A 24366-nucleotide genomic window follows, 5' to 3' on the forward strand; every position below is an offset into this window, starting at 1 on the left:
ACAGTAGATATGCATTTGAGGACGCCTCCCACCTCATCTGCCCAGAAATGAGACACAAAGTGAAGGGTTTAACTGAGAGTCTATCTTAGTGATTTCAATATCATATTGCCTTGTAGACATGGACATCCAGTCCACCTTCCCATATGGTCACAAAGCAGGGAGGCCTTCCCCCTCCAATGCATGGGACTGAAACACTGATTTAAATGAGGAGAGAAGAAAGTATATCATGGAACACACCAGAAAATTTGGGTAACTAGATATATTTATTTGATCAAAGAATGTCACAAACAACCGAAGAGCAATCGTGGATGGGCCTTCCCATTGTCCAGAAGGAAGTGGAGTTGGGTCACCCTCTGTGTGGAAGGTGTAGAAGCCCTTAAGCCTCCAGGGTGGGCGGCCCCTCTGGTGCCCATGCTTCCTGCGAGTCAGGGTGGAACTTGAGGACACACGCAAAGAAGGCCTGAAAGAATCTCAAGCCTCAAGGGAGGAAGGGCCTCCTTCATCCTCCTAAGGACAAGGACCTGGGGAGCTTGGCAGCATGTCGAGGAGGGCCTGGAAATCTTCCTCACTGAGGGGTGCTTCCAGGTCTCCTAGGGGAAGCTCTTCCTGTTCCTCCACGTCTGGAAGAGGCCCTGCCTCAGGCAGAATGCCTGCAGCTGCCATAATTTCCTCAAGGAGGTTTGATGAGCCCTGGAAGGCTGAGGGCTTGTTCTGCTGCAGGTCAATGGGAGGGCACAGCTCTTCATTTGAGGGGGCCAGATGAGGGGGGCAGATAAGTGTGTCAGCCTGTGCAGGCTGCAGCATGGCCCCATGCACAGGCTTCCCACTGGTGACTTGAGCTGAGGATGCCTGGGCCCATTCTGGCCTGGCATAAGTGCAGGTCTTCACTGGGTCCAGCAGTGGCAGGGGCTCTGCACGACTGGCAAGGGGTGGCTGAGGGATGTGTGGGAGGCATTTTTCTGCTGGCATAGTGTGCAGATTGTTCTCCTGCCATGGTCCTTCTTGGGATGTTGGCCAGAGCCCTGTGTGAATAGGTGTGAGACCCCCTGCAGGAATGGGCATTGGCCCTGGTGAGGACTGAGTCAGAGGAAGCGTCCAAAGCATGGGAGGGTTCACTATTGCCTGCAGAACTGGACTTGGCTGGGCCATGATGAAGATCATGGGCAGGCTCTGGCCCTCACAGCCTGCTGTGGGAGCCCCAGGAACTATGAATTTGGGGGCGATCGCAGCAGTGGCCACCATGGGGGTGATGGACAGCATGTTCTCCCTTGGTGGGTTAGAGGGAGGAGGAGGAGCACTGTGAGTAGGGCTGCTGTGGGCAGTGGTTGGCATGCCCTGGTCCGATGGAAGTGGTAGGCCTTTTGCAGAATTGGGGTCTACTCCGGGCACATTGGCAGACCCACTTCCCTTCTGCTCTGGGTGCCGAGCTCGTCGGTTCTGAAACCACACCTAGGGGACGGAAAGGGAGGCAGGCATATCAGAAGTTACGCAATCAAGATCCATTTGCAGAAGGACCACTCTCTCCAGTCCATCCTACCTCCAACACATCTGACCTGTTGATCACAGGTCAAGAACTTGTGGGGCCTTTTCTCTAACCTTGTCCTCGGGCCATTGAAGGGAAGGGCAAATGTCAGGACAACAGTGGACCATTGCCACTCTCCACACCACACCCATTCTGGAAGGGGACACCCCTTGGATACCAACCATAGCAGAACCCTCCTACATGGCCCAGAATCTCCCCTTCCATGTCCTCCTCTGGAAATGGATACCTTCTGATCATCCAAGCCACCTCAGGGAATTTCTATGGAGAGAATTAACACCCCCTACCCAGGGCCCACCCCAAATGCCTTCGGCTATCCAGAACCACACTTTTGCACAGGGTTACGCCCCTTGTATGTGAGGCAAATCATGTTTCCCTCATTGAGGACTTACCAGAATCTGAGGTTCTGGAATCCCTGTTTGACGTGCCAGTTCTTCCCTGGCGGCAATGCCTGGGTATCGTTCCCGCTCAAAGGCTTGCCGAAGGATGTCTGTTTGTGAGGGAGAGATGAATGTCCGCTTTCTCCCAGCCTCTTTTGGGATTGCTTTGCAATGAGAACACACAAAGAAGAGTGGGAGATTAGGCTGATTACACATTTGCTGCTGATATACATTGTGTGGTGCTGTGCTAGGCCTGAAATGCTGTTTTGTTGATAGTGCTATATCTATCTAGGTCTAGTTCTCTCTCCCCATCTCTTTGTCTCTTTCTCTGGCTCTCTCTCTATCTCTCTCTGCCTCTCTCTTTCCCTCTCTCTGGGTCTGTGTGTCTCTCAGTATTCATCCTCTTGAATGAGGCATGTTCAAGTATACTGCTGTATACACGCACACAGGGTCTCTTGTCACTGAGTTCTCAAAAATGCCCTGGAACCAATGCAGTTCAGGTCAAACCCAAGTGTGTGTGAGAATGTAATGCTGCCAGTTTCCTGGCAGTATCAGTTCCAGGAGTTTAAAAGACATCATGGCCAGGCATCCATCCACCCCCCACCTCCGCACCCCCTCCCCATTCTCCAAACAAGTGCTTTCATCAGCCGATCTGGAGGAGTCAAAGAGCAAGAACCAGCTATATTTGTTTCTTCTCCTGAGTGTTTTGGCTATGGAGTTGGCATGCCTGCTGAAAACATTTCACTCCCAGGAAGGGATGTAAAAGAGTGACTTGCAGTGTTGCCTACGTACCAGGAGTGGGAGAAGTCTGAAGCTGTTGCTCCCGCTGTGGTGGCCCTGGTTGGGGGATAGTCTCAGGTGGCCCTCTGCTCTGCTGCTTGAGACGTCGTTTTCTTTGGTTTTGGAACCACATCTAGGCAGAAAGAGAGGCGCCATGGTCACTCCAGGCTTCCCCACATATTTCCACATGCTATCCCATGGATTCCCCAAGCAACAGGCTGAGGGACCCGCAAGGAAACATGGGAACACTTAGTTTCTCCCATCAGCCCCCATGAGAACATGCTAGGAACCCAAGAGTAGGGTCTCCCCCCAAAATGAATATTTCCTCACTTCTGAAGCAGAGCACAGGATTCCCGATGACACAAGCCGTCTCCATGAAAATAGTCCTTCCTTTATCTAGTCTCCTTCCTGGTGTTCAAACTCAAGACCAGTGGTGCTAGAGGAGGAGACAATGTTTGCACTCCCATTATACGTATGAGATCGCTCATATTCTTTCTCACCACCCTCTTCCTGCCACCTCTCACTTTCTTAATCATCACCCTTCCCGTCCATCCTGCAAGATTCTTGGTCGGTCTTTTTGTCTCTGGCTCTGACTCTCTCTATCTCTCTGGGTGCCTGTGTCTGCTTGTCCACCTCTCTGCCCCTCCCCATCTCTGTTCTGTCTCCCACTTGCTCAATCTCTCCCCCAGATTGATATGGCTGCTGCCAGATGGAGGATCTTTTACCCTCTTAAGTCCTCATGGGGGAAAGACTGCTTCAGAACACACAATTATCCACTGCCATGTGCCCTCTCTCAGCATCCCTTCAACCCCAGATGACTGGAATACAAATTCCATCCTACCTAGGAACTTCTCCTTTCCTATGCCTTCAGAGTGAAGACAGCCCCCCCCCCATTTCTACCATGTCAGGAGAATCTAATGGACCCGATTCCTGTCTTGGAATTCTTTGACATAATTGCTTTTCTTCCCATGGTGCACCTGTGCTTTCCTCTCTCACGACTTGAAAAGAACTGCCTTCAGTGCTGAACCTGTGCTCATGTGTATGTGACATCCCATATGCACCAGTGTGTTTCTTTTTGTAGATGTATCAGAAAGGTGCCAGTGGAAACTGTGGTGAAGCCAAGAAGATGTTTTTCTAGGGTAAGGCCAGCAGTCTTCCTGGCTTTTATGCCTCATCTCGGGCCTTGCATCCCAAAGCTACCTCGCTTCCTCCTTTGAGTTGTTCCCCACCACCCTGACCAGAGAAGAAGTCTTCATGCACAGGTGGTTATCAAGAGGTCTTCCAGGGCCACCAAGGAGCCATCTCCTGGGCCCAGACAGCATCTCCTTTTCCCGAGGCTCCAGGTCATTCTTCCTTGACCACCCATTTGAGTGGGCCTCCAGCCACTCAGCTCCCTGTGGCCATGTTCTCTGAAGGGATGCCGCTCCCTAACTAACATGTGAGTCGGTGCAGTCGAGTAGACAGAGGCCTTAAGGTAAGACACAGGAATATGTCTACGTTCCAATGTGTCCTCCCAATCGAAACTTTCTTAGCACAGGGCCTCTTGTGTAAAATATGGGCCCCATGGGACATTTTCCCTAAGACAGACCTTTCAGTGGGTCCCTGGGTTTGTGTGGTTCTTGAGAATGCCATTCTTCAAATGATAAGACACTTCGAGCATAAGACCTAGCAGCCAGTATCCTGACACTACCATTAGAGTCCAGATTGCTTAGGCTGGATTGCTGCCGCTGATGTTTCAGTATCCAAGAGGAAAAGACAAGAGAGATAAAAACTGGGGATGGGACAGAGAAGGAGAGTGAGAGAGAGAGAGAGAGAGAGAGAGGGAAAGATAGTGTGATTGAGAAGGGAATATGAGAGAGAAATAAAAGAGAGACGAAGGCATTTGAAAGAGAAATCATTTGCAAAAGTGCCCTCAGAACTGGGCTCAAGTTACCTTGACTGTCCAGGGTTATCCATAACAACTGGGTGCACATAGTAGTGAACTTGTGAAACATCACACCTGGGGACAATATTTCACAGAATTGTGAAGTATACTCAAGGTGAATGGTTTCCAAATATCTCTAGAAATACCTATGAAAGAAACCAAATCAAAACGCAAAAATATCCAAAAAACAAACAAACAAAAACATTAAACACACAGGTATATATCAATGTCTGCTGTTCAGAAGACAAATAATGAGTTCCAATTCCATGGGAAGTATTCTAAACACCAAGTTGTGTTCAGTGAAATTTATGAAAATGAATTAATTAATTTGGAAAAACAAGAGTGGCCAACTTCAGGGGATCATACATTCTGACAGAAATCACATTAGGGCACTTGAAAGAGGCATGGATATCTGCATGGGCCACATTGATATCTGAGAAAAAAATCAAAATTTCCAACAGAACAGGAAATACACAGGTTCTGGACAAATCATGATATGATGACATCAGTCTCACCCATTAGGCAGAATGATTGCTGGCATGAGGCCAAGCAAAGATCCAACAATGCCAACCTGAGGGGCTTTTCTAAGCCTATCCATGCTCCACATTGATGAAGGCAACAATGCATTTGGGTGATGCAACCTCAAGCCCAGATGCAGATAGCAACTGCCCCCTGGATGGGCAGAATATGCTGGAGGATTCAAGGAAAGGCAGGGAGACTGTTTGCCCACAGGGCTCTCTCTGAAGTGAGGGGTCTTAGAAAGGTAAAGATGCTGTGCCAAAAATTGCTGAAAGGATCAGGGCTGGTAGCACTTCCCAGTCAAGGGAAACACAGGGCTCTGACCAAGAAAGATGAGAGCAGGCCCACGTGTATGTAAAAGAGATAGACAGCTGTGTCCTGGACACACAGGGCTCCCACAAGGCCAAGGACACCTCCAACACAACTTCATGCAAAGTTCATCGATCATTATACTTCTCTTCAAATTTGAGGACCTGGAAGGAATTTTAAGTAATGAAGGGCTTTTAAAATGAAAGGCCAGCTCAGAGTGTCTCAGGGCTTTTGCATGCACCCAGTATGGTCTTTATGGCAAGCCAAGTGGACTGACTCTCTAGTTCCAACTTTGCCATATTCCAGACCTACTCTGCTCTGTGGGACTCACATATTTCCCCTAAGATATTTTCCCTAAGACTGCTCTTGCAGACCGTGGCTGGGGTTGTGTGGTTCTCTAGGATGAAATCCTTCCAATGATAAGACACATCCAGCCTTAGACCTGGCAGCTAGAAGCCTGACCTTACAGGTTTGAGTCCAGATTGCTGAGGCTGGATTGTTACCTCAGAGATGTGGACACCAAGTGGCAAAGTTAGAAACAGAGAGAGAGAGAGAGACAGAGAGATTGAGAGAGAGAGAGAGAGAGATGGAAAATGGAGAGGGGTAATCAAGGGGGTTGTGTCCTCTTGCATACCTGAATTCGGCTTTCTGGGATGCTAAGTTCTCTGGCCAGTCGTTCTCTGGTCGTTATACCAGGGTAGGGCTTCTCTTGAAAGACTGCTTGCAGAGCATCCCGCTGACTCTGTTTCAGAACAAGCCTCCTTCTCCGTGATCCTCTAGAAAGTGAGCCTGTAGAAGAGAAAAAGGGAAGAGCTCAGGGAAGATTCTACCTGGATGCAAAATGATAGGGCCCCCCCAGCCCGGCTGTTATCCTTGGGTCCTGTGGCCATGCTTCCAGGCCAGGCATGACTCTACACAACTCTTTAGAAAGGGTCTACGTACCATGGAATATAAGCCAACTGGAGACCTTGGGGCTCAATCTATGCCTCTGAGGGGAGAAGTTACTCAAGATTATAGCCTAGGATCCACAAATCCTCCATAGACTCATTTGCAGTTGAACTGGAAGGAAGGCTCTAGGGAATCAAGGACTGAAGGCTAACGGATGGAAAATGGAGTTCCCTCTGTGGGTGACTTCTGCTTCTTGATGGGCCTATGCACAACTTCCACAGCAGTGTGAATTCTCTGCTAAACATGGTAGTCTGTCCCAAGTCCATGGCACATCTGCTCAAACCATTGGAATGGAAGGGGAAGGAAATTAAACTCAAACAAATAAAACCAAACCAACCACCACCCAATACAGAATGCACTCTCACCTGTTGGAAAAGGAACACTTTCATGAGGAGTGCCCACCAACACGCCTTTCCTGAGGGAACCCATGCCAGTATGCCTTGCAAAAGAAGGTAGCTGTTCTAAACCATGGATATGCTGCCAAGCTCTGTGAAGGGGCTACTCTTTTCCATGGAAGATTGGACCCCTTGTCCTCTCTGATGTACAGTGATTCCTGAAAGATACCCATTTCTAGGACAACACCAGAGATTTTTCAGAAATACCTGCTAGCCACTGCCTGCCTGCAGGCAAGCCTAAGGCCTCAGAGTCTTTCTTCACATGCAGGTAGGAATGCAATCTTACAGACCCAAGCCAATCCGCCCTGGAAAACACACGATTTTGGCCAGCACCTATGGCACATTCCTTGGGAATTCACAGGGATTCTTCTGCCCCATGCCTGGTTTCCTTGTGAAGAACATCCCTCCAAACAGCAAATTGGATTAAAGGGGATGTAAATTTCTGGGGCTCCTGGGATCTGTGCCTCATGGGCCTTTGTTTTTGGATACTCTCAAACCAAGTGTTTCCTCTTTTACTATTACTACCTATCAGATATTGATGATGTACTAGCAAAAAGATACATTCAACCAAATACGTAGATTAAAAAAAAAAAAAACTTAAGAAATAAAAATGTGACCCAACACAAAATATACAGTGGAGACAACAAATAAAAAAAATTGTGGTAATACATAGTCACTTAAATCAGGTGAAAAGCCCAAGGGAGAAAAACATGCAGACTTTACCCACAAAAGTATTTTAGGTATTAGGCAGCATGGGTCGCTGATGTGTTGGAAACAGAGAGAAAAATACCTGAGAGAGAAAAACAGTAAATGAAACAAAGCAGGGGAGAGAGAGAGGGAAAGATAGAGTGATTGAGAAGGGATTGTGAGAGAGAAAGCAAAGGGAGCTGAAAACATTAGAAAGAGAAATAAGTTGAAAAAGTGCCTCAGAACTGGGCTGAAGCTACCTCGACTGTCCAGCTTCATCTAAAACGACTGGCTGGCACAGAATTGTGTCCTTGTGAAACAGCACACCTAGGGAAAATAATTCACAGGATTATGACATATACGCAAATATCCCTAGAAACCACGATAAATGAAAAAAAAAGGTCAAGCAAAAATATCCAAAAATAAAAAAAGTATTAAACATACAGGTTTATACCAATGTCTTCTGTTCAGAAGACATGTGAGGAGATCACAATTCCATGGGAAGTCTTCTGTCAGCTGAAGTTATGAAAATGAATTCAGTTAGAAAAACAATGGTGGCCAACCACACGGGATCAAACATTCTGTCAGAAATCACGTTAGGGCACTTGGTAAAGGCATGCCATATTTGTATGGGCCACAGGGATGGCCAATAGAAAACCACAATTTCCAACAGAGCAGGAAACACATAGGTTATGGAGAAACCATGAAATGATGAGATCAGTCTCACCCATTAGGAAAAATGATTGCTGGCATGAGGCCAAGCAAAGATCCAACACTGCCAACTTGAGGGGCATTTCTATGTCTCTCCATGCTCCACATTCCTAATGGCATCAAGGAATTTGGGTGATGCAACCATGAGCCCAGATGCAGATGTCAACATACCGCTGGATGTGCAGGACATGCTGGAGGATTCAAGGGGATGGCAGGGAGACTGCTTGCCCACTGAGCTCACCCTGGGAGAAGGGCTCTTAAAATGTTGAAGAGGCTCAGCATGATTTGTTTAAAAGAGTGGGGCTGGGGGCACTTCCCCATCAAGAGAAACACAGGGCTCTTATGAGGCAAGATGAGAGCCTGCCCACATGTATGTAAAAGAGCTTGACAGCTGTGTGGATCCCTGGACACACAGGGCTTACCAAGGCCAAAGACACCACCAACACGACTTCATGCAATGTTCAGAGAACTAACTGTCATCATTCTACATCCCCTCCAATTTGAGGACCTGGAAGGATTTAGAGGTAAGTAAGGGCCTTTAAAATGAAAGGCCAGCCCAGAGTGTCTCAGGACTTTTGCATGCAGCCACTATGGTCGTGACGGTAAGCCAAGTGGCCAAGTGGTCTGACCCTCTAGTTTTGACTTTGCCATATTCCAGACCTACTGTGCTCTTCTCTGTTGGATTCACACATTTCCACATTCCAAACTGAGGTTCTCACAGTTCTCCACATTTCACACGTGTTTTCACACTTTTCTGCATTCCACACTTTCTTTTGCTCTGCTCTCAATTTTGGCGGGAATGTTGGTTTTTCAACTTGAGGAATCCATATTTTTGTTTTTTTAAACTGACAAGAGGCAGCTTTCCTATCTTTGGCTAGAGAATTCCCCACGCTTCAATATTCACTGGATATGCAGTACCTCAATATTATTCCCCATTGTCAATTAAATATATAATTATTCAAATAAGATTTGGACTACTGATATATGATTCCATCTGGTGTAAAATAGTTCTGAACCTTCCTAAGACAATAATGTAAATTCAATCTCCAATCAAAAATACACCCAATGTTAGGTGTTTTTACCGGGTGTCCAAAAATAGAGAAGATATTTCAAAAATTCACCATCATCAACAGAAGAAATGACAACTCAGATAGGGAAAGATAAATAAATAGTCAGATAAATGATACATCAATAGAGAGATAGATGATAGATAGATAGATAGATAGATAGATAGATAGATAGATAATAGGTAGATAGATGTATAAATAGATTGATCAATTGATTGATAGATAGATGAGTAGAAAGTGAGCTATAGAGATCATTAGAATATACACAAGGCAAGCACCAAGCATTTCAATGAAGAGGATAGAATCACTGCAAAAAAGAAAAAAGGGAGAGAGAAAGAAACCAAGATGAGCTGAAGAGAGAAAAAGTGAATGAAATCATAGAGGTTACCCAAGTGGTCGTAATCTTGGCTAGAGTCAGCCATAACGTCGGAATTGGTTAAGAGCCTGGAGCTATGTCAACGCATTGTACTCCTTGTTGTACATCTCATTTGAGAAAGACATTCCACACTGGCAGAGGCCTCTACTTGCTGGCAATGACTTGTGGTCCTCTTCCGGGTCAGCACTGGTCAGGTTCTGCCAGGATTTCCAGGGACCGAAGTGGGAGAGCTTAGGTATGATTCCATAGGGATGCCAAAAAAGGGTGCCCTCCCAGCCTGGCTGGTGTCTTTGGGCCCTGGGCAGACTCACCCAGAGAAGTGTTGTCTCTGCTCAAAATTTTGAAATGTTATCAGCACACTCTAACCTAAGGGGAATGGGGACGTTGGGGCTCATCATGTGCTTTTGAGACGAGAAGGAAATTCAAGGCTCTGGGGCCCAATTCCCATGTCCTTCCTAGACTTCCTGAAAATGAAATGGAAGGAAGACCCTAGGCAATAGGGGCATCAAGGCACAGGAATTCAAAAAAGCCTTTCAACTATGGGTGAGTGACAAAGATTGATGGGCTTATGCATGGCTTTTATGGCAAAACAAGGTAGCCTGTCCTACGTCCAGGGCACATCAGCTCAAAGCATCAGAATGGAAGTGGAAGGAAACAAAACCAAACATAAGAACGCAAACACACCACTGCAAACTATGGAATGCATTCTTGGCTGGTTGAGGAGAAATCCTTAAAGAAGAAGCCACCAACACCATACCCTTTCTGATGGAATCCCTGCCAGTACTCTGTGCATCTTGAGTCTGGACCCGAGTCCACCCTGTGGTCTGCTGCTTGTGGTGGTGAAAAAGGATGGAAAGAAGGGCCTCAGTTTCAAGCATTTCTGAGGGACACAACTGCAAAGGCCAGGGGAAGTGTGATTCCATGCACATCGCTGCCACCATGAGATCCTAAGGTTTCTGAAGTATACCCTTGCTGGATTACGCCTGGATCTTTCTTCCAGAAAAGACCACTATCCCCAGCCTGACTGCTGCCAAGCTTATGGCCTCAGGGTATTCTCTTCCTGTTCTGGGCCTGGCAAAGCACTCACACCCAAACAAATCCCCCTGGAAAGTGCACCCTTCTTTTTGGCAAGCACCCATGGCTTATTGCTTAGAAAATCCCGTAGAACTTGCTGTCTCATGGTAGGGTTCATTTTGAAGATCTTAACTCCGAGGCCCCAGTTTGGAAACCAATGGAAGATAAGTACTTTGTGCTCCTGCAATCTGTGTCTCCCTGATCTTTGTTTTGGATATACACAAATCCAAATTTCTCTTTGGGTCCTCTTACACCATTTTGGATATTAACGATACATCATGATAAAGTGACATCCAACATGTCAGTAGAAAACTAAAGTAGAGAAAGTGAATAATGGTACCCATTTCAGCAAATACAGTGGAGAAAACATCAACCCCAAGACAAAATCAGGATAACACTTACATGATTAAATAATAGAATAGGACACAAGTGACAAATCTGTAGACTTAACTCAAAAACAAACAAACAAAAACAAAATGGTTTTCGGTTATGTGAGACACTGTGGGGTGTGAAACAAAAGAAACAATACAAATTGAGAAAAATATGGAAATGACTGTGAGAAGGAACAGGGTTGATGTAAAAACTTGATAGAAAATAAGTTCCAAAAGTGCCCTTTGTAATGGACTCAAGTTACTTTGACTCTCTTGCATTATCTAAAATGACTGGCTTGCACAGCATTCTCTCCTTTGGAAATATTTCACCTGTGAGAAGAAATTCACAGGAATGCAAAATATGCTCAAGGCGAAATGTGTTCAAATATCCTTAGACATACCCATATGAAAACAAATCAAAGAAACAAACATGGTATTAAACTCCAAGGTATATATCAATGTCTCCTCTTCTGAGGACATTTGTTGAGTTCACTATTGGATGGGAACTATTCCAAACCCAAACTTGTATCCACTTAAGTGAGGAAAATGTATTAATTTGGAATAACAACATTTGCCAACCACACAGGAAGATACAATCTGCCAGAAATCATGTCAGGGCTCCTGGTATGGGGATACCATATATGTGTAGGCCACAGGGTTGGGCAAACATTTCTATTTCCAATAAAGGGTGAAATATATAGGTTATGGAGAAACATTGAAATGCTGAGATCACTCCCTCTCCTTTAGCAAAATGATTGCTAGCATAAGGTGCAAAATCTCCAACAATACCATCTTGAAGGGCATTTCAATGTCTGTAAAGGCTCCACCATCATGAAGCCATCAAGGGATTTGAGTGATGCAACCCTGAGTCCAGATGCAGATGTGGACACACCAATGAATAGGCAGGATGTCATTGAGCAATCAAAGTTGTGAAAACAAACCACATGGCAAGGAGACTGCTTGCCCACTGAGATCTCCCCACAATCAGTGGTACTATAAAGGCTGAGGAGGCCCCGTAATGATTGATGGAAACAGCAGATCTAAAAGATGTTTCCCAGCCCCCAAAACACAGATGTCTCATCAAGAAGAGGAGAGCAGGCCAAAATATTGTTCAAACAGAAGTGTGGACAGAAGTGTGCCTCACTGGGAAAAAAAAAAGTTTTATGAAGTCAAAAGACAGCACCGACAAGTATTTGCAAAAATGCAGAGAACTAAAAGTCATTTATGCACACTTCACATTTGAGGATGTGCAAGAATTTAGAAGAACCCAAGGCACTTTAAAATGACAGGCCAGCTCAGAGTTTCCCAGGGCTTTTAAATGCAACCACTATGGTCTTCATGGAAACCCAAGTAGGCTGACACTTTAGTTCAGACCTTGCCATATTCCAGACCTACTGTGCTCTGCTCTGTAGGATTCACACATTTCCACATACCAAACTGATGTTTTCACAGTTTTCCCTTTTGGTCACAAATTGTTTCACATCTTCTGCATTCCACATGTTCTTATGCTCTGGCTTTTCTTTTAGGAAGGTGGGATTTTTAATTTCTTTTTGGCCCCTTATGCTTTTTCTCTGAAACCGTCAAAGACATTTTTATATTTTGGCCTTGACCATTTCTCAGGCTCTCAGGTTCCATGCGACAACGTGTGCCTAATATGTTCCCTCATTGTAAATATAATTGCTAATATTTTAGATAGGAATTGGACTACAGATCTATGATTACACCTAGATAAATATAATTCTGCAAATTTCCTAGTATATTAAGGCATATTATATTTTCAACCTCAGATGAAACCACTGAGTCTCCAGAAGGAGAAAAAAAGCATTTTTGATTGGTTCAAAAATCTCCAAGAAAGTAAAACTCAGAGAGAGCTTATAAATTGATACATAGATAAATACATGATAAGAGATAGATAGGTAGAAAAATAGATTGATAGAATATTCACACCATTAAAACCAAGCATTGCGTTGAAGATGATGTAATTCTTGTGAGATTTATATATACATATACAGAGAAACTAAGGAGAGTAGAAGACAGAAAATGGGAAAGAAGACAGAAATCTAAATCAAGAGGTCTAAAGATGGCTTATTCAAAAAAAAGTCTGAATATATTAATAACCTAGATCTGTGTCAAGGTATTGTACTCCCTGTTGTGCACCTCTGTTGAGAAAGACATTACAGCATGGCAGAGTTGTATCATGGCCTGCAGTGTATTGTACACCCTGCAGGGGAAAACAGATAAGTAACACGAGGATTCTAAAGGACCTTTGGGGGAGATTTCTGGGGGTATTCCAAAGGGAGGCAGATCAATGGTTCCCTCGCAGCCTCACTTGTGTCTTTGGCCCTGTGCTTACTCACCAGAAAATATATCTCTGCTCAAAAGTTTTTAAAATATATCTGTACACTAGGAGCCAAGCAAAATGGGGAACTTGGGGTCTCTACACATGTCTATGAGAGGAGAAGTAAAGTCAATCTTCTGGGGCCCAATTAAGCAATCATCCCAAGACTCAATTGCAAGGAAAATTTAAGGAAGACTAGTCTATAGGGGCATCAAATTGTTGGATGAAACCTGCCTTCAGCCTATTGGTGAGTGCTACCATGTTGATGGGTTTATGCACGTTGGCTATAGCAGTTTTTATTTTCTACAAAAACAAACAAACAAACAAACAAAACCCAGAAGTCTCTTCTATGTCCAGGACATATCAGCTCAAACCATTGGGAAATAAAGTGGTAGGAAAATAAACAAAAATATAAGAATGCAAAGAAATCACCACCAAACACTGAATGAATTTTTGGCAGCTAGAAAAGGAATATTTCTAGGCGGTGCCTACACCACCATACCCTTCATTATGGAAACCACTGCCAGCAATCCTTGCATAATGGTTAAAGGCTCTAGAAAAAAAGGTTATAGTACCTTTTGCCTTGAATGTGTCAAAACTAGGCCACGTGGCTTGGATAAAAAGAACACTGGTACTATCTGTGTTCAAGACCTAGTGCTGGTGTAAAAGAATGGAAAACAGGGCCTCAGGTTTGTGCATACCAAAGAGAAAACACTGTGACTTTCACGGGACCTGAGGTATCCTGCACATCCTTGCCTCCATGAAATCCTTAGATTCCCGAACTATACCATGCTCAACGACACCAGGAGCCTTTCCTCCAGAATGATTCACTAGCAACAGGCTGTCTGCTATCAACCACATATCCACGGTGTTGGCTACCATGTTCTACACCTGGAAAAATCACCCAAAGCAGACATATCCCCCTACAAATTTCTCACTTACTTCTGCCCCGTGCAATGAATAATTCCTTGGTAATTCACATGGATCTTACCGTCCTGTGGTGGGTTTCCTTTGGAACATCTTACCAAGGAGCCCACAAATGGAATGCAGAGTAAGGACATTTCTAGATTTCCTGGATTCTGCACCACCCAGGCATTAGTTTGCATAGGCGAAAGCAATTTCTCTTCAGTAAAAGATAACATTCCAGGTATTAATAATAAAAAAGGAAAAAGAGATATCCAGCATATCAAACAGAAAATCTAATTAAATGAAGCAACGGAATAATGGGATAGAACTCAGAAAATACAGCAATGACAATTTCAACACAAAGACAAAATCTGGAAAATATATTTTCGATGCAATATTGCACAATGTCAACGGTGACATTCATGTACACATAACACGCAAAAGAGAAGAGATTGAAAATGAAAGACACATATGGAGGGAACCAAGAAATAATGCAAAGTGAGAAAAATAGAGAAAAAGAAGAAAAAATGAGAGAGTGAAAGATTGACAGAAATGCAGTAAGGAATATAAGGAGGAAATACAAGGTAGATTGAAAAAAAAATGAACGAGATAAAAAAGACACATAATTTACCTCAGGACACAGATATAGATTCCTTGGTTTCCAAAGTAATGCATATGCCTGGATAGGAGAGATTCACACAATATATTAATGAGTAAGTTTCGAAGAAAATTACACAGTACTGATTGGAAGAACACACAAGTAAATTGGAAGCAAGATGTGCCAGATATAATGAACATTAAAGAGGAAAAAAAAAAACTTAAAAACAAGGAAAAAATATATTAATCCACAGGTATGTACACATATTTGGGGTTCGTAGGACAGGCCAAGAGACCACAATTAAAAGGCTACTCCGAATCTAAATACATAAGTGTGCCCACTGCAATTATGAACCTACATTTGTTTGGATGGAAAAATTGGCCAGCAACAAAGGAGAGGATGGGACCTGAGAAATCCTGTTAGGACCTTTAATCCGGTAATGGGAGATCTGCATGGGCACCTCTCTTGGAAGAGACAACATCCACTTCCACCCCAGAGCGAAAATCCCATGGGTATGGAGAAAGAGTGTCATTCTGAGGCGAGTCGGCTCCGTTGAGGCCAACTGAGAGCTGGCAAAAGGCCAGCCCAATCTCGGAACATGCCCTAAAGAACGGCATGGCTCTATTGATGCAGGATGCACAGGCATGAGGGGTTCCCAGCCTCTGGGAGTTGCAACCCTCAGCCCAGAAGCAGAGGTCAACCTACCGCTGGATGTGCAGGACGTGCTGGAGGAATCCATGCTTGGAGGTCCGAGAAGTGAGAAGAAGCGAGCAGCTGGCCGGGAGAATGCTGGCCCACTGTGCTCTCCCTGGAGACAGGGCTCTTGTAGAGGCTGAGGTGGCCACGCCCTGATGTATGGAAATCAGCGGAGCTGCTGGAACTTCCCCACGCCCCAAAACTCAAGGGCACACCTCAAGTACGTGGAGTGCCTGCCCATAGGTTTGTCCATCACCTGGACGGCTGGGCCGTCCCTGGTACCCAAGGGGTCATCTAGGCCAAGGACCCCACGCACCCCACTTCACACAAGGGCAGAGATCTAACAGTCATTTAGAATTCCGCTCCAGTTTGAGGACCTGGGAGGAAGGAGGACCACCTAAGGCCCTTTCAAATGGCAGCCCAGCTCCGAGTCTCCCAGGCCTTTGGAGTGCAGGCCATATGGTCTTCACGGCAAACCACGTAAGACTGAGCCTCTGGTTCAGACCTTGCCGCATTCCAGACCGTCTCTGCCCGGCTCTGTCGGATTCATGCATTTCCACAGGCCAACTTGTTCTTTTCCCCGTTTTCCAGATGGGGCGCTAATTGTTTCACCCCTGTCTGCATTCCACACATTCCTCTGCTCTGCTGTACATTCCTTCCAGGGGTGTGGTATTCTCAAGGTTCTTTAACCCTTCTTTGGGCTTGGGTTGCTTTGGGGGGCTTTGGGTGGCTTTGGATTAGCCTGCTTTCTTTGGAACCGTTCGAAGACAGCTTCATTTTGGGGGGCAAGATGATTCCTCAGGCTTTCCTTCTCCCTCGGCAATGGGTGCCTAAAGACTTTTCCCCATTGCAAACACACGTGCTCGGGTTTCCATGGGAATAGGAGTATGGATCTAGGAGGACGCCCGGTAAATAAAATAGCCAAAAACCCTGCGCATTTCCTGAGAGAGGACCCGAAATCGCATTTTCCATGCCCGATATAACCACAGTCCAGGATTCCTGCTGAGTTTCCAGAAGTCGCAAAAACGTTCCCGATTTTCATGACCATCCTCCGAAAGAACAACCCTGGAGAGAGAATAATCCATTGATGAGGAGGTAGAGGACATTGATGATAAGAGCGAGAGAGTGAGAAAGCTATACTGATGTGGAGGAGATGCAGAAGGTGGGCAGCAAGGCTCGCCTTGTGGAGGAGGGATTTCTTGGGAGGAAGGTCCGGAATGGAGAAAGGGGTTATGGCGAATGGAAGACAGAAGGTGGGAAGGAAGGCAGAGAGGCCAACCAACGGGTTGAAGCATGGCTCTCTTCACACACCACGTCTGACTTTTCAGGAGGCTACATCGACATCGAGACTCCGGACACCCAGTGATGTCTGCATTTTGAGAAAAGCATTGCATCGTGGCAGAGGTTCCTGCAGCAGTTGGTGCACCCTGACAGTGCACCCCAGGTCAAGGACCACCAGGATTCCCAAGGACCTATGGGGGAGAGCTCAGGGATGTGTCAGCAGGGATGCAGATCCCTGGTGCCCTCGGGGCCCTGCTGGGCTGCTTCAACCATGGAGAAGGTCCCCGATTCAAGGGCTGGCTCTGCTCAAAGGTGGAGCCCAGACATCTATACAATTGGAAGCCCATTGCAATGGGGAACGTGGAGGCACCAAGGATGCTTACCAAAGGGGACGTGAAGTCCACCTCTTGGGGCCCAATTCCCCCCACTTCCCTAGGCCACGCTGGCCAAGAAATGGATGGAAGACCCTAGTGTGAAGGCACATCGGAGTCTTGGGAAAAACCCGCCTTCCCCCTACCAGTGCTGTCGAGTGAACTGATGGGTTTCTGCATGATGTCTCTGGCAGTGTGGCCTTTCAGACAATCACATCAGCCTCTCTCGCCTACGTCCAGGGCATATCAGCTCAAAGCCTTGGCATATGAGTGGCAGGAACCCAAAGACAAATAGAACCATGCAAACCACCACCGAACACTGACTGCGCTTCTGGGGGGTAGAGAAGGAAAGCTTCTCGGCGGTGCCCACACCACCGCACCCGTTCGGAAGGCAGCCCTGCCGGGACTCCTCGCAAAATGGCTCACCAGCTCGACACAACCTGATTATGCTGCCTCGTGCTGTGGCTGGGCCACAGTGAGTCCCAGGGGGGCCTGCCTGCACACAAAGGACGCCGGGGACGATCTGGGTTGAGGCCTTAGTGGAGGTGGACAAGAATTGAAGAAAGGGCCGCGGGTTCACACCACCCCAAGGGAAACGTCTCTGAGGGCCAGCGGACGTGTGGATCCCAGCACATCGTTGCATCCACGAAATCCATAGCTTCCTGAGTTATGCCACGCTCTAGGCCACCAGGAGCCTCTCCTCCCGAAATGCCCACTAGCAACCTGTGACCTGCTCTCAGCCACATGCCTCAGTGTGGGCTCTCCTGCTCTAGACCTGTCAAAGCACACAGAAGCAGAGGAATCCCCCTGGATTGGTCTCCCTTCTGTCCAGCTGCAACCCAGGAATACGTCCTTGGTGATTCGCATGCAACTGACGGCCCCATGGCGGGTCCCCTTGCGAAGCTCTTACCACACAGCCCCCAAAGCAAAGGCCGTCAAACACCACTTCCTGTGTTCCTGGATGCTGTGTCTCCCAGGCATTTGCTTCCACATACACGCAAAGCCAACTTCTCTTCAGGTTAGTTTCCAAGGTCCCGGATATTTAGGATACATCGCGACAAAGAGACATCCAGCAGACCCACTCTGAAAACCACCTCAACTGGGCAAGCATGCATCACGAAGCACCTCAGCACATGCAGTGATGACAATTTCAACACCAACCACAAGTCTGCATATTACACTGTCGACGCCATAGACTACAATGTCAAGGTCCCATTCATAAGGACATAAGTGGCCAAAGAGGAGAAGAAATTGATACCATAAGGCTGAGTTGGGAGGGAACCAAGGAGTAATAGAAAGTGAGACCCGCAGGGTCCCTTCAGAGGAATGAAGAGTGAGAGGGAGAGAGAGAGAGGGGGACAGAGAGACAGACAGAGAGAAAGAGAGACAGAGAGAGAAGAATGGAGTATGGATTATGTGTGGGGAAACTCCAAGGGAGCTTGAAACCCTTGAAAGAGAGATATAAGCTGCACATGCTTCCATCCGTCCTGGCATCAAGATTCCTTGACATCCCAGGGTTATACAAAGGCCAGGCATGCACAGAGTTCGGTCATGCAGAAAGGCCTGAGCTTGGGAGAAGAGCTCCTAGGAACGGGCTGTCGCCTCAAGATGACCTGGTGTCAAATTGATCCCAACATCCCCAAGAATCCAAAGGAAACCATCCCCAAGAACAAAAGAGATGGAACGTGTGGAATAAACCCTACTGGGTGTATATCCATACCGGCTGTTGGGAAGCCAGGCCAAGAGACCACAATTCCAAGGCTACTCCGACTCTACATCGCCAAATGTGCCCACTGCAATCATGAACCTACATTCGGTTGGATGGAAAGATTGGCCAGCAACAACGGAGAGGATGGGACCTGCTAATTAATGTTAGCACCTTTCGCCCAGTGATGCGCGATCTGCGTGGGCACCTCTCTTGGAACAGACAACATCCACTTCCACCCCAGAGCGAAAATCCCATGGGTATGGAGAAAGGGTGTCATTCTGAGGCGAGTCTGTTTCGATGAGGCCCACTGAGCGCTGGCAAAAGGCCAGCCCAATCTCGGAACATGCCCTAAAGAACGGCATGGCTCTATTGATGCAGGATGCACAGGCATGAAGGGCTCCCGGCCTCTGGGAGTTGCAACCCTCAGCCCAGAGGCAGAGGTCAACCTACCGCTGGATGTGCAGGACGTGCTGGAGGAATCCATGCTTGGAGGTCCGAGAAGCGAGAAGAAGCGAGCAGCTGGCCGGCAGAATGCTGGCCCACTGTGCTCTCCCTGGAGACAGGGCTCTTGTAGAGGCTGAGGTGGCCACGCCCTGATGTATGGAAATCAGCGGAGCTGCTGGAAATTCCCCACGCCCCAAAACTCAAGGGCACACCTCAAGTACGTGGAGTGCCTGCCCATAGGTTAGTCCATCACCTGGACGGCTGGGCCGTCCCTGGCACCCAAGGGGTCATCTAGGCCAAGGGCCCCACGCACCGCACTTCACGCAGGGGCAGAGATCTAACAGTCATTTAGAATTCCGCTCCAGTTTGAGGACCTGGGAGGAAGGAGGACCACCTAAGGCCCTTTCAAATGGCAGCCCAGCTCCGAGTCTCCCAGGCCTTTGGAGTGCAGGCCATATGGTCTTCACGGCAAACCACGTAAGACTGAGCCTCTGGTTCAGACCTTGCCGCATTCCAGACCGTCTCTGCCCGGCTCTGTCGGATTCATGCATTTCCACAGGCCAACTTGTTCTTTTCCCCGTTTTCAAGATGGGGCGCTAATTGTTTCACACCTGTCTGCATTCCACACATTCCTCTGCTCTGCTGTACATTCCTTCCAGGGGTGTGGTATTCTGCTGTACATTCCTTCCAGGGGTGTGGTATTCTCAAGGTTCTTTAACCCTTCTTTGGGCTTGGGTTGCTTTGGGGGGCTTTGGGTGGCTTTGGATTAGCCTGCTTTCTTTGGAACCGTTCGAAGACAGCTTCACTTTGGGGGGCAAGACGATTCCTCAGGCTTTCCTTCTCCCTGGGCAATGGGTGCCTAAAGACTTTTCCCCATTGCAAACACACGAGCTCGTGTTTCCGATGGGAATAGGACTATGGATCTAGGAGGACGCCCGGTAAATAAATTAGCCAAAGACCCTGCGCATTCCCTGAGAGAGCACCCCAAGTTGCATTTTTCATGCCCGATATAACCACAGTCCAGGATTCCTGCTGAGTTTCCAGAAGTCGCAAAAACGTTCCCGATTTTCATGACCATCCTCCGAAAGAACAACCCTGGAGAGAGAATTATCAATTGATGAGGAGGTAGAGGACATTGATGATAAGAGCGAGAGAGTGAGAAAGCTATACTGATGTGGAGGAGATGCAAAGGTGGGCAGCAAGGCTCGCCTTGTGGAGGAGGGATTTCTTGGGAGGAAGGTCCGGAATGGAGAAAGGGGTTATGGCGAATGGAAGACAGAAGGTGGGAAGGAAGGCAGAGAGGCCAACCAAGGGGTTGAAGCATGGCTCTCTTCACAGACCACGTCTGACTTTTCAGGAGGCTACATCGACAACGAGACTCCGGACACCCAGTGATGTCTGCATTTTGAGAAAAGCATTGCATCGTGGCAGAGGTTCCTGCAGCAGTTGGTGCACCCTGACAGGGCACCCCAGGTGAAGGACCACCAGGATTCCCAAGGACCTATGGGGGAGAGCTCAGGGATGTGTCAGCAGGGATGCAGATCCCTGGTGCCCTCGGGGCCCTGCTGGGCTGCTTCAACCATGGAGAAGGTCCCCGATTCAAGGGCTGGCTCTGCTCAAAGGTGGAGCCAAGACATCTATACAATTGGAAGCCCATTGCAATGGGGAACGTGGAGGCACCAAGGATGCTTACCAAAGGGGACGTGAAGTCCACCTCTTGGGGCCCAATTCCCCCCACTTCCCTAGGCCACGCTGGCCAAGAAATGGATGGAAGACCCTAGTGTGAAGGCACATCGGAGTCTTGGGAAAAACCCGCCTTCCCCCTACCAGTGCTGTCGAGTGAACTGATGGGTTTCTGCATGATGTCTCTGGCAGTGTGGCCTTTCAGACAATCACATCAGCCTCTCTCGCCTACGTCCAGGGCATATCAGCTCAAAGCCTTGGCATATGAGTGGCAGGAACCCAAAGACAAATAGAACCATGCAAACCACCACCGAACACTGACTGCGCTTCTGGGGGGTAGAGAAGGAAAGCTTCTCGGCGGTGCCCACACCACCGCACCCGTTCGGAAGGCAGCCCTGCTGGGACTCCTCGCAAAATGGCTCACCAGCTCGACACAACCTGATTATGCTGCCTCGTGGTGTGGCTGGGCCACAGTGAGTCCCAGGGGGGCCTGCCTGCACACAAAGGACGCCGGGGACGATCTGGGTTGAGGCCTTAGTGGAGGTGGACAAGAATTGAAGAAAGGGCCGCGGGTTCACACCACCCCAAGGGAAACGTCTCTGAGGGCCAGCGGACGTGTGGATCCCAGCACATCGTTGCATCCACGAAATCCATAGCTTCCTGAGTTATGCCACGCTCTAGGCCACCAGGAGCCTCTCCTCCCGAAATGCCCACTAGCAACCTGTGACCTGCTCTCAGCCACATGCCTCAGTGTGGGCTCTCCTGCTCTAGACCTGTCAAAGCACACAGAAGCAGAGGAATCCCCCTGGATTGGTCTCCCTTCTGTCCAGCTGCAACCCAGGAATACGTCCTTGGTGATTCGCATGCAACTGACGGCCCCATGGCGGGTCCCCTTGCGAAGCTCTTACCACACAGCCCCCAAAGCAAAGGCCGTCAAACACCACTTCCTGTGTTCCTGGATGCTGTGTCTCCCAGGCATTTGCTTCCACATACACGCAAAGCCAACTTCTCTTCAGGTTAGTTTCCAAGGTCCCGGATATTTAGGATACATCGCGACAAAGAGACATCCAGCAGACCCACTCTGAAAACCACCTCAACTGGGCAAGCATGCATCACGAAGCACCTCAGCACATGCAGTGATGACAACTTCAACACCAACCACAAGTCTGCATATTACACTGTCGACGCCATAGACTACAATGTCAAGGTCCCATTCATAAGGACATGCGTGGCCAAAGAGGAGAAGAAATTGATACCATAAGGCTGAGTTGGGAGGGAACCAAGGAGTAATAGAAAGTGAGACCCGCAGGGTCCCTTCAGAGGAATGAAGAGTGAGAGGGAGAGAGAGAGAGGGGGACAGAGAGACAGACAGAGAGAAAGAGAGACAGAGAGAGAAGAATGGAGTATGGATTATGTGTGGGGAAACTCCAAGGGAGCTTGAAACCCTTGAAAGAGAGATATAAGCTGCACATGCTTACATCCGTCCTGGCATCAAGATTCCTTGACATCCCAGGGTTATACAAAGGCCAGGCATGCACAGAGTTCGGTCATGCAGAAAGGCCTGAGCTTGGGAGAAGAGCTCCTAGGAACGGGCTGTCGCCTCAAGATGACCTGGTGTCAAATTGATCCCAACATCCCCAAGAATCCAAAGGAAACCATCCCCAAGAACAAAAGAGATGGAACGTGTGGAATAAACCCTACTGGGTGTATATCCATACCGGCTGTTGGGAAGCCAGGCCAAGAGACCACAATTCCAAGGCTACTCCGACTCTACATCGCCAAATGTGCCCACTGCAATCATGAACCTACATTCGGTTGGATGGAAAGATTGGCCAGCAACAACGGAGAGGATGGGACCTGCTAATTAATGTTAGCACCTTTCGCCCAGTGATGCGCGATCTGCGTGGGCACCTCTCTTGGAACAGACAACATCCACTTCCACCCCAGAGCGAAAATCCCATGGGTATGGAGAAAGGGTGTCATTCTGAGGCGAGTCTGTTTCGATGAGGCCCACTGAGCGCTGGCAAAAGGCCAGCCCAATCTCGGAACATGCCCTAAAGAACGGCATGGCTCTATTGATGCAGGATGCACAGGCATGAAGGGCTCCCGGCCTCTGGGAGTTGCAACCCTCAGCCCAGAGGCAGAGGTCAACCTACCGCTGGATGTGCAGGACGTGCTGGAGGAATCCATGCTTGGAGGTCCGAGAAGCGAGAAGAAGCGAGCAGCTGGCCGGCAGAATGCTGGCCCACTGTGCTCTCCCTGGAGACAGGGCTCTTGTAGAGGCTGAGGTGGCCACGCCCTGATGTATGGAAATCAGCGGAGCTGCTGGAAATTCCCCACGCCCCAAAACTCAAGGGCACACCTCAAGTACGTGGAGTGCCTGCCCATAGGTTAGTCCATCACCTGGACGGCTGGGCCGTCCCTGGCACCCAAGGGGTCATCTAGGCCAAGGACCCCACGCACCGCACTTCACGCAGGGGCAGAGATCTAACAGTCATTTAGAATTCCGCTCCAGTTTGAGGACCTGGGAGGAAGGAGGACCACCTAAGGCCCTTTCAAATGGCAGCCCAGCTCCGAGTCTCCCAGGCCTTTGGAGTGCAGGCCATATGGTCTTCACGGCAAACCACGTAAGACTGAGCCTCTGGTTCAGACCTTGCCGCATTCCAGACCGTCTCTGCCCGGCTCTGTCGGATTCATGCATTTCCACAGGCCAACTTGTTCTTTTCCCCGTTTTCCAGATGGGGCCCTAATTGTTTCACACCTGTCTGCATTCCACACATTCCTCTGCTCTGCTGTACATTCCTTCCAGGGGTGTGGTATTCTGCTGTACATTCCTTCCAGGGGTGTGGTATTCTCAAGGTTCTTTAACCCTTCTTTGGGCTTGGGTTGCTTTGGGGGGCTTTGGGTGGCTTTGGATTAGCCTGCTTTCTTTGGAACCGTTCGAAGACAGCTTCACTTTGGGGGGCAAGACGATTCCTCAGGCTTTCCTTCTCCCTGGGCAATGGGTGCCTAAAGACTTTTCCCCATTGCAAACACACGAGCTCGGGTTTCCGATGGGAATAGGACTATGGATCTAGGAGGACGCCCGGTAAATAAATTAGCCAAAGACCCTGCGCATTCCCTGAGAGAGCACCCCAAGTTGCATTTTTCATGCCCGATATAACCACAGTCCAGGATTCCTGCTGAGTTTCCAGAAGTCGCAAAAACGTTCCCGATTTTCATGACCATCCTCCGAAAGAACAACCCTGGAGAGAGAATTA

The 24366-nt window shown here is 48.0% G+C and overlaps 1 protein-coding gene across 1 annotated transcript; it reads right to left on the minus strand.

Annotated features, from left to right (window-relative positions):
- Window positions 1-247: 247 nt before the first annotated feature.
- Window positions 248-23795, minus strand: LOC146399359 (double homeobox protein 4-like protein 4). The gene is made up of 12 exons (XM_084980682.1): window positions 23263-23795; window positions 19430-20518; window positions 15629-16684; window positions 14957-15004; window positions 6766-7809; window positions 6395-6673; window positions 6087-6241; window positions 4634-4699; window positions 3031-3136; window positions 2713-2833; window positions 1933-2084; window positions 248-1449 (listed from the first exon to the last, which is right to left on the minus strand). Exons 10-12 carry the CDS (start codon window positions 2831-2833, stop codon window positions 508-510), a joined length of 1215 nt encoding a protein of 404 aa, XP_084836808.1. The 5' UTR covers window positions 3031-3136; window positions 4634-4699; window positions 6087-6241; window positions 6395-6673; window positions 6766-7809; window positions 14957-15004; window positions 15629-16684; window positions 19430-20518; window positions 23263-23795; the 3' UTR covers window positions 248-507.
- Between the last annotated feature and the right edge of the window lie 571 nt (window positions 23796-24366).

This window comes from Sus scrofa, chromosome 10, assembly GCF_054392235.1.
Source record: "Sus scrofa isolate SSC_HxYL_T2T_F1_AM1 chromosome 10, Sscrofa_HxYL_maternal_Yorkshire_Landrace_v2.0, whole genome shotgun sequence".
Classification (NCBI taxonomy): domain Eukaryota; kingdom Metazoa; phylum Chordata; class Mammalia; order Artiodactyla; family Suidae; genus Sus; species Sus scrofa.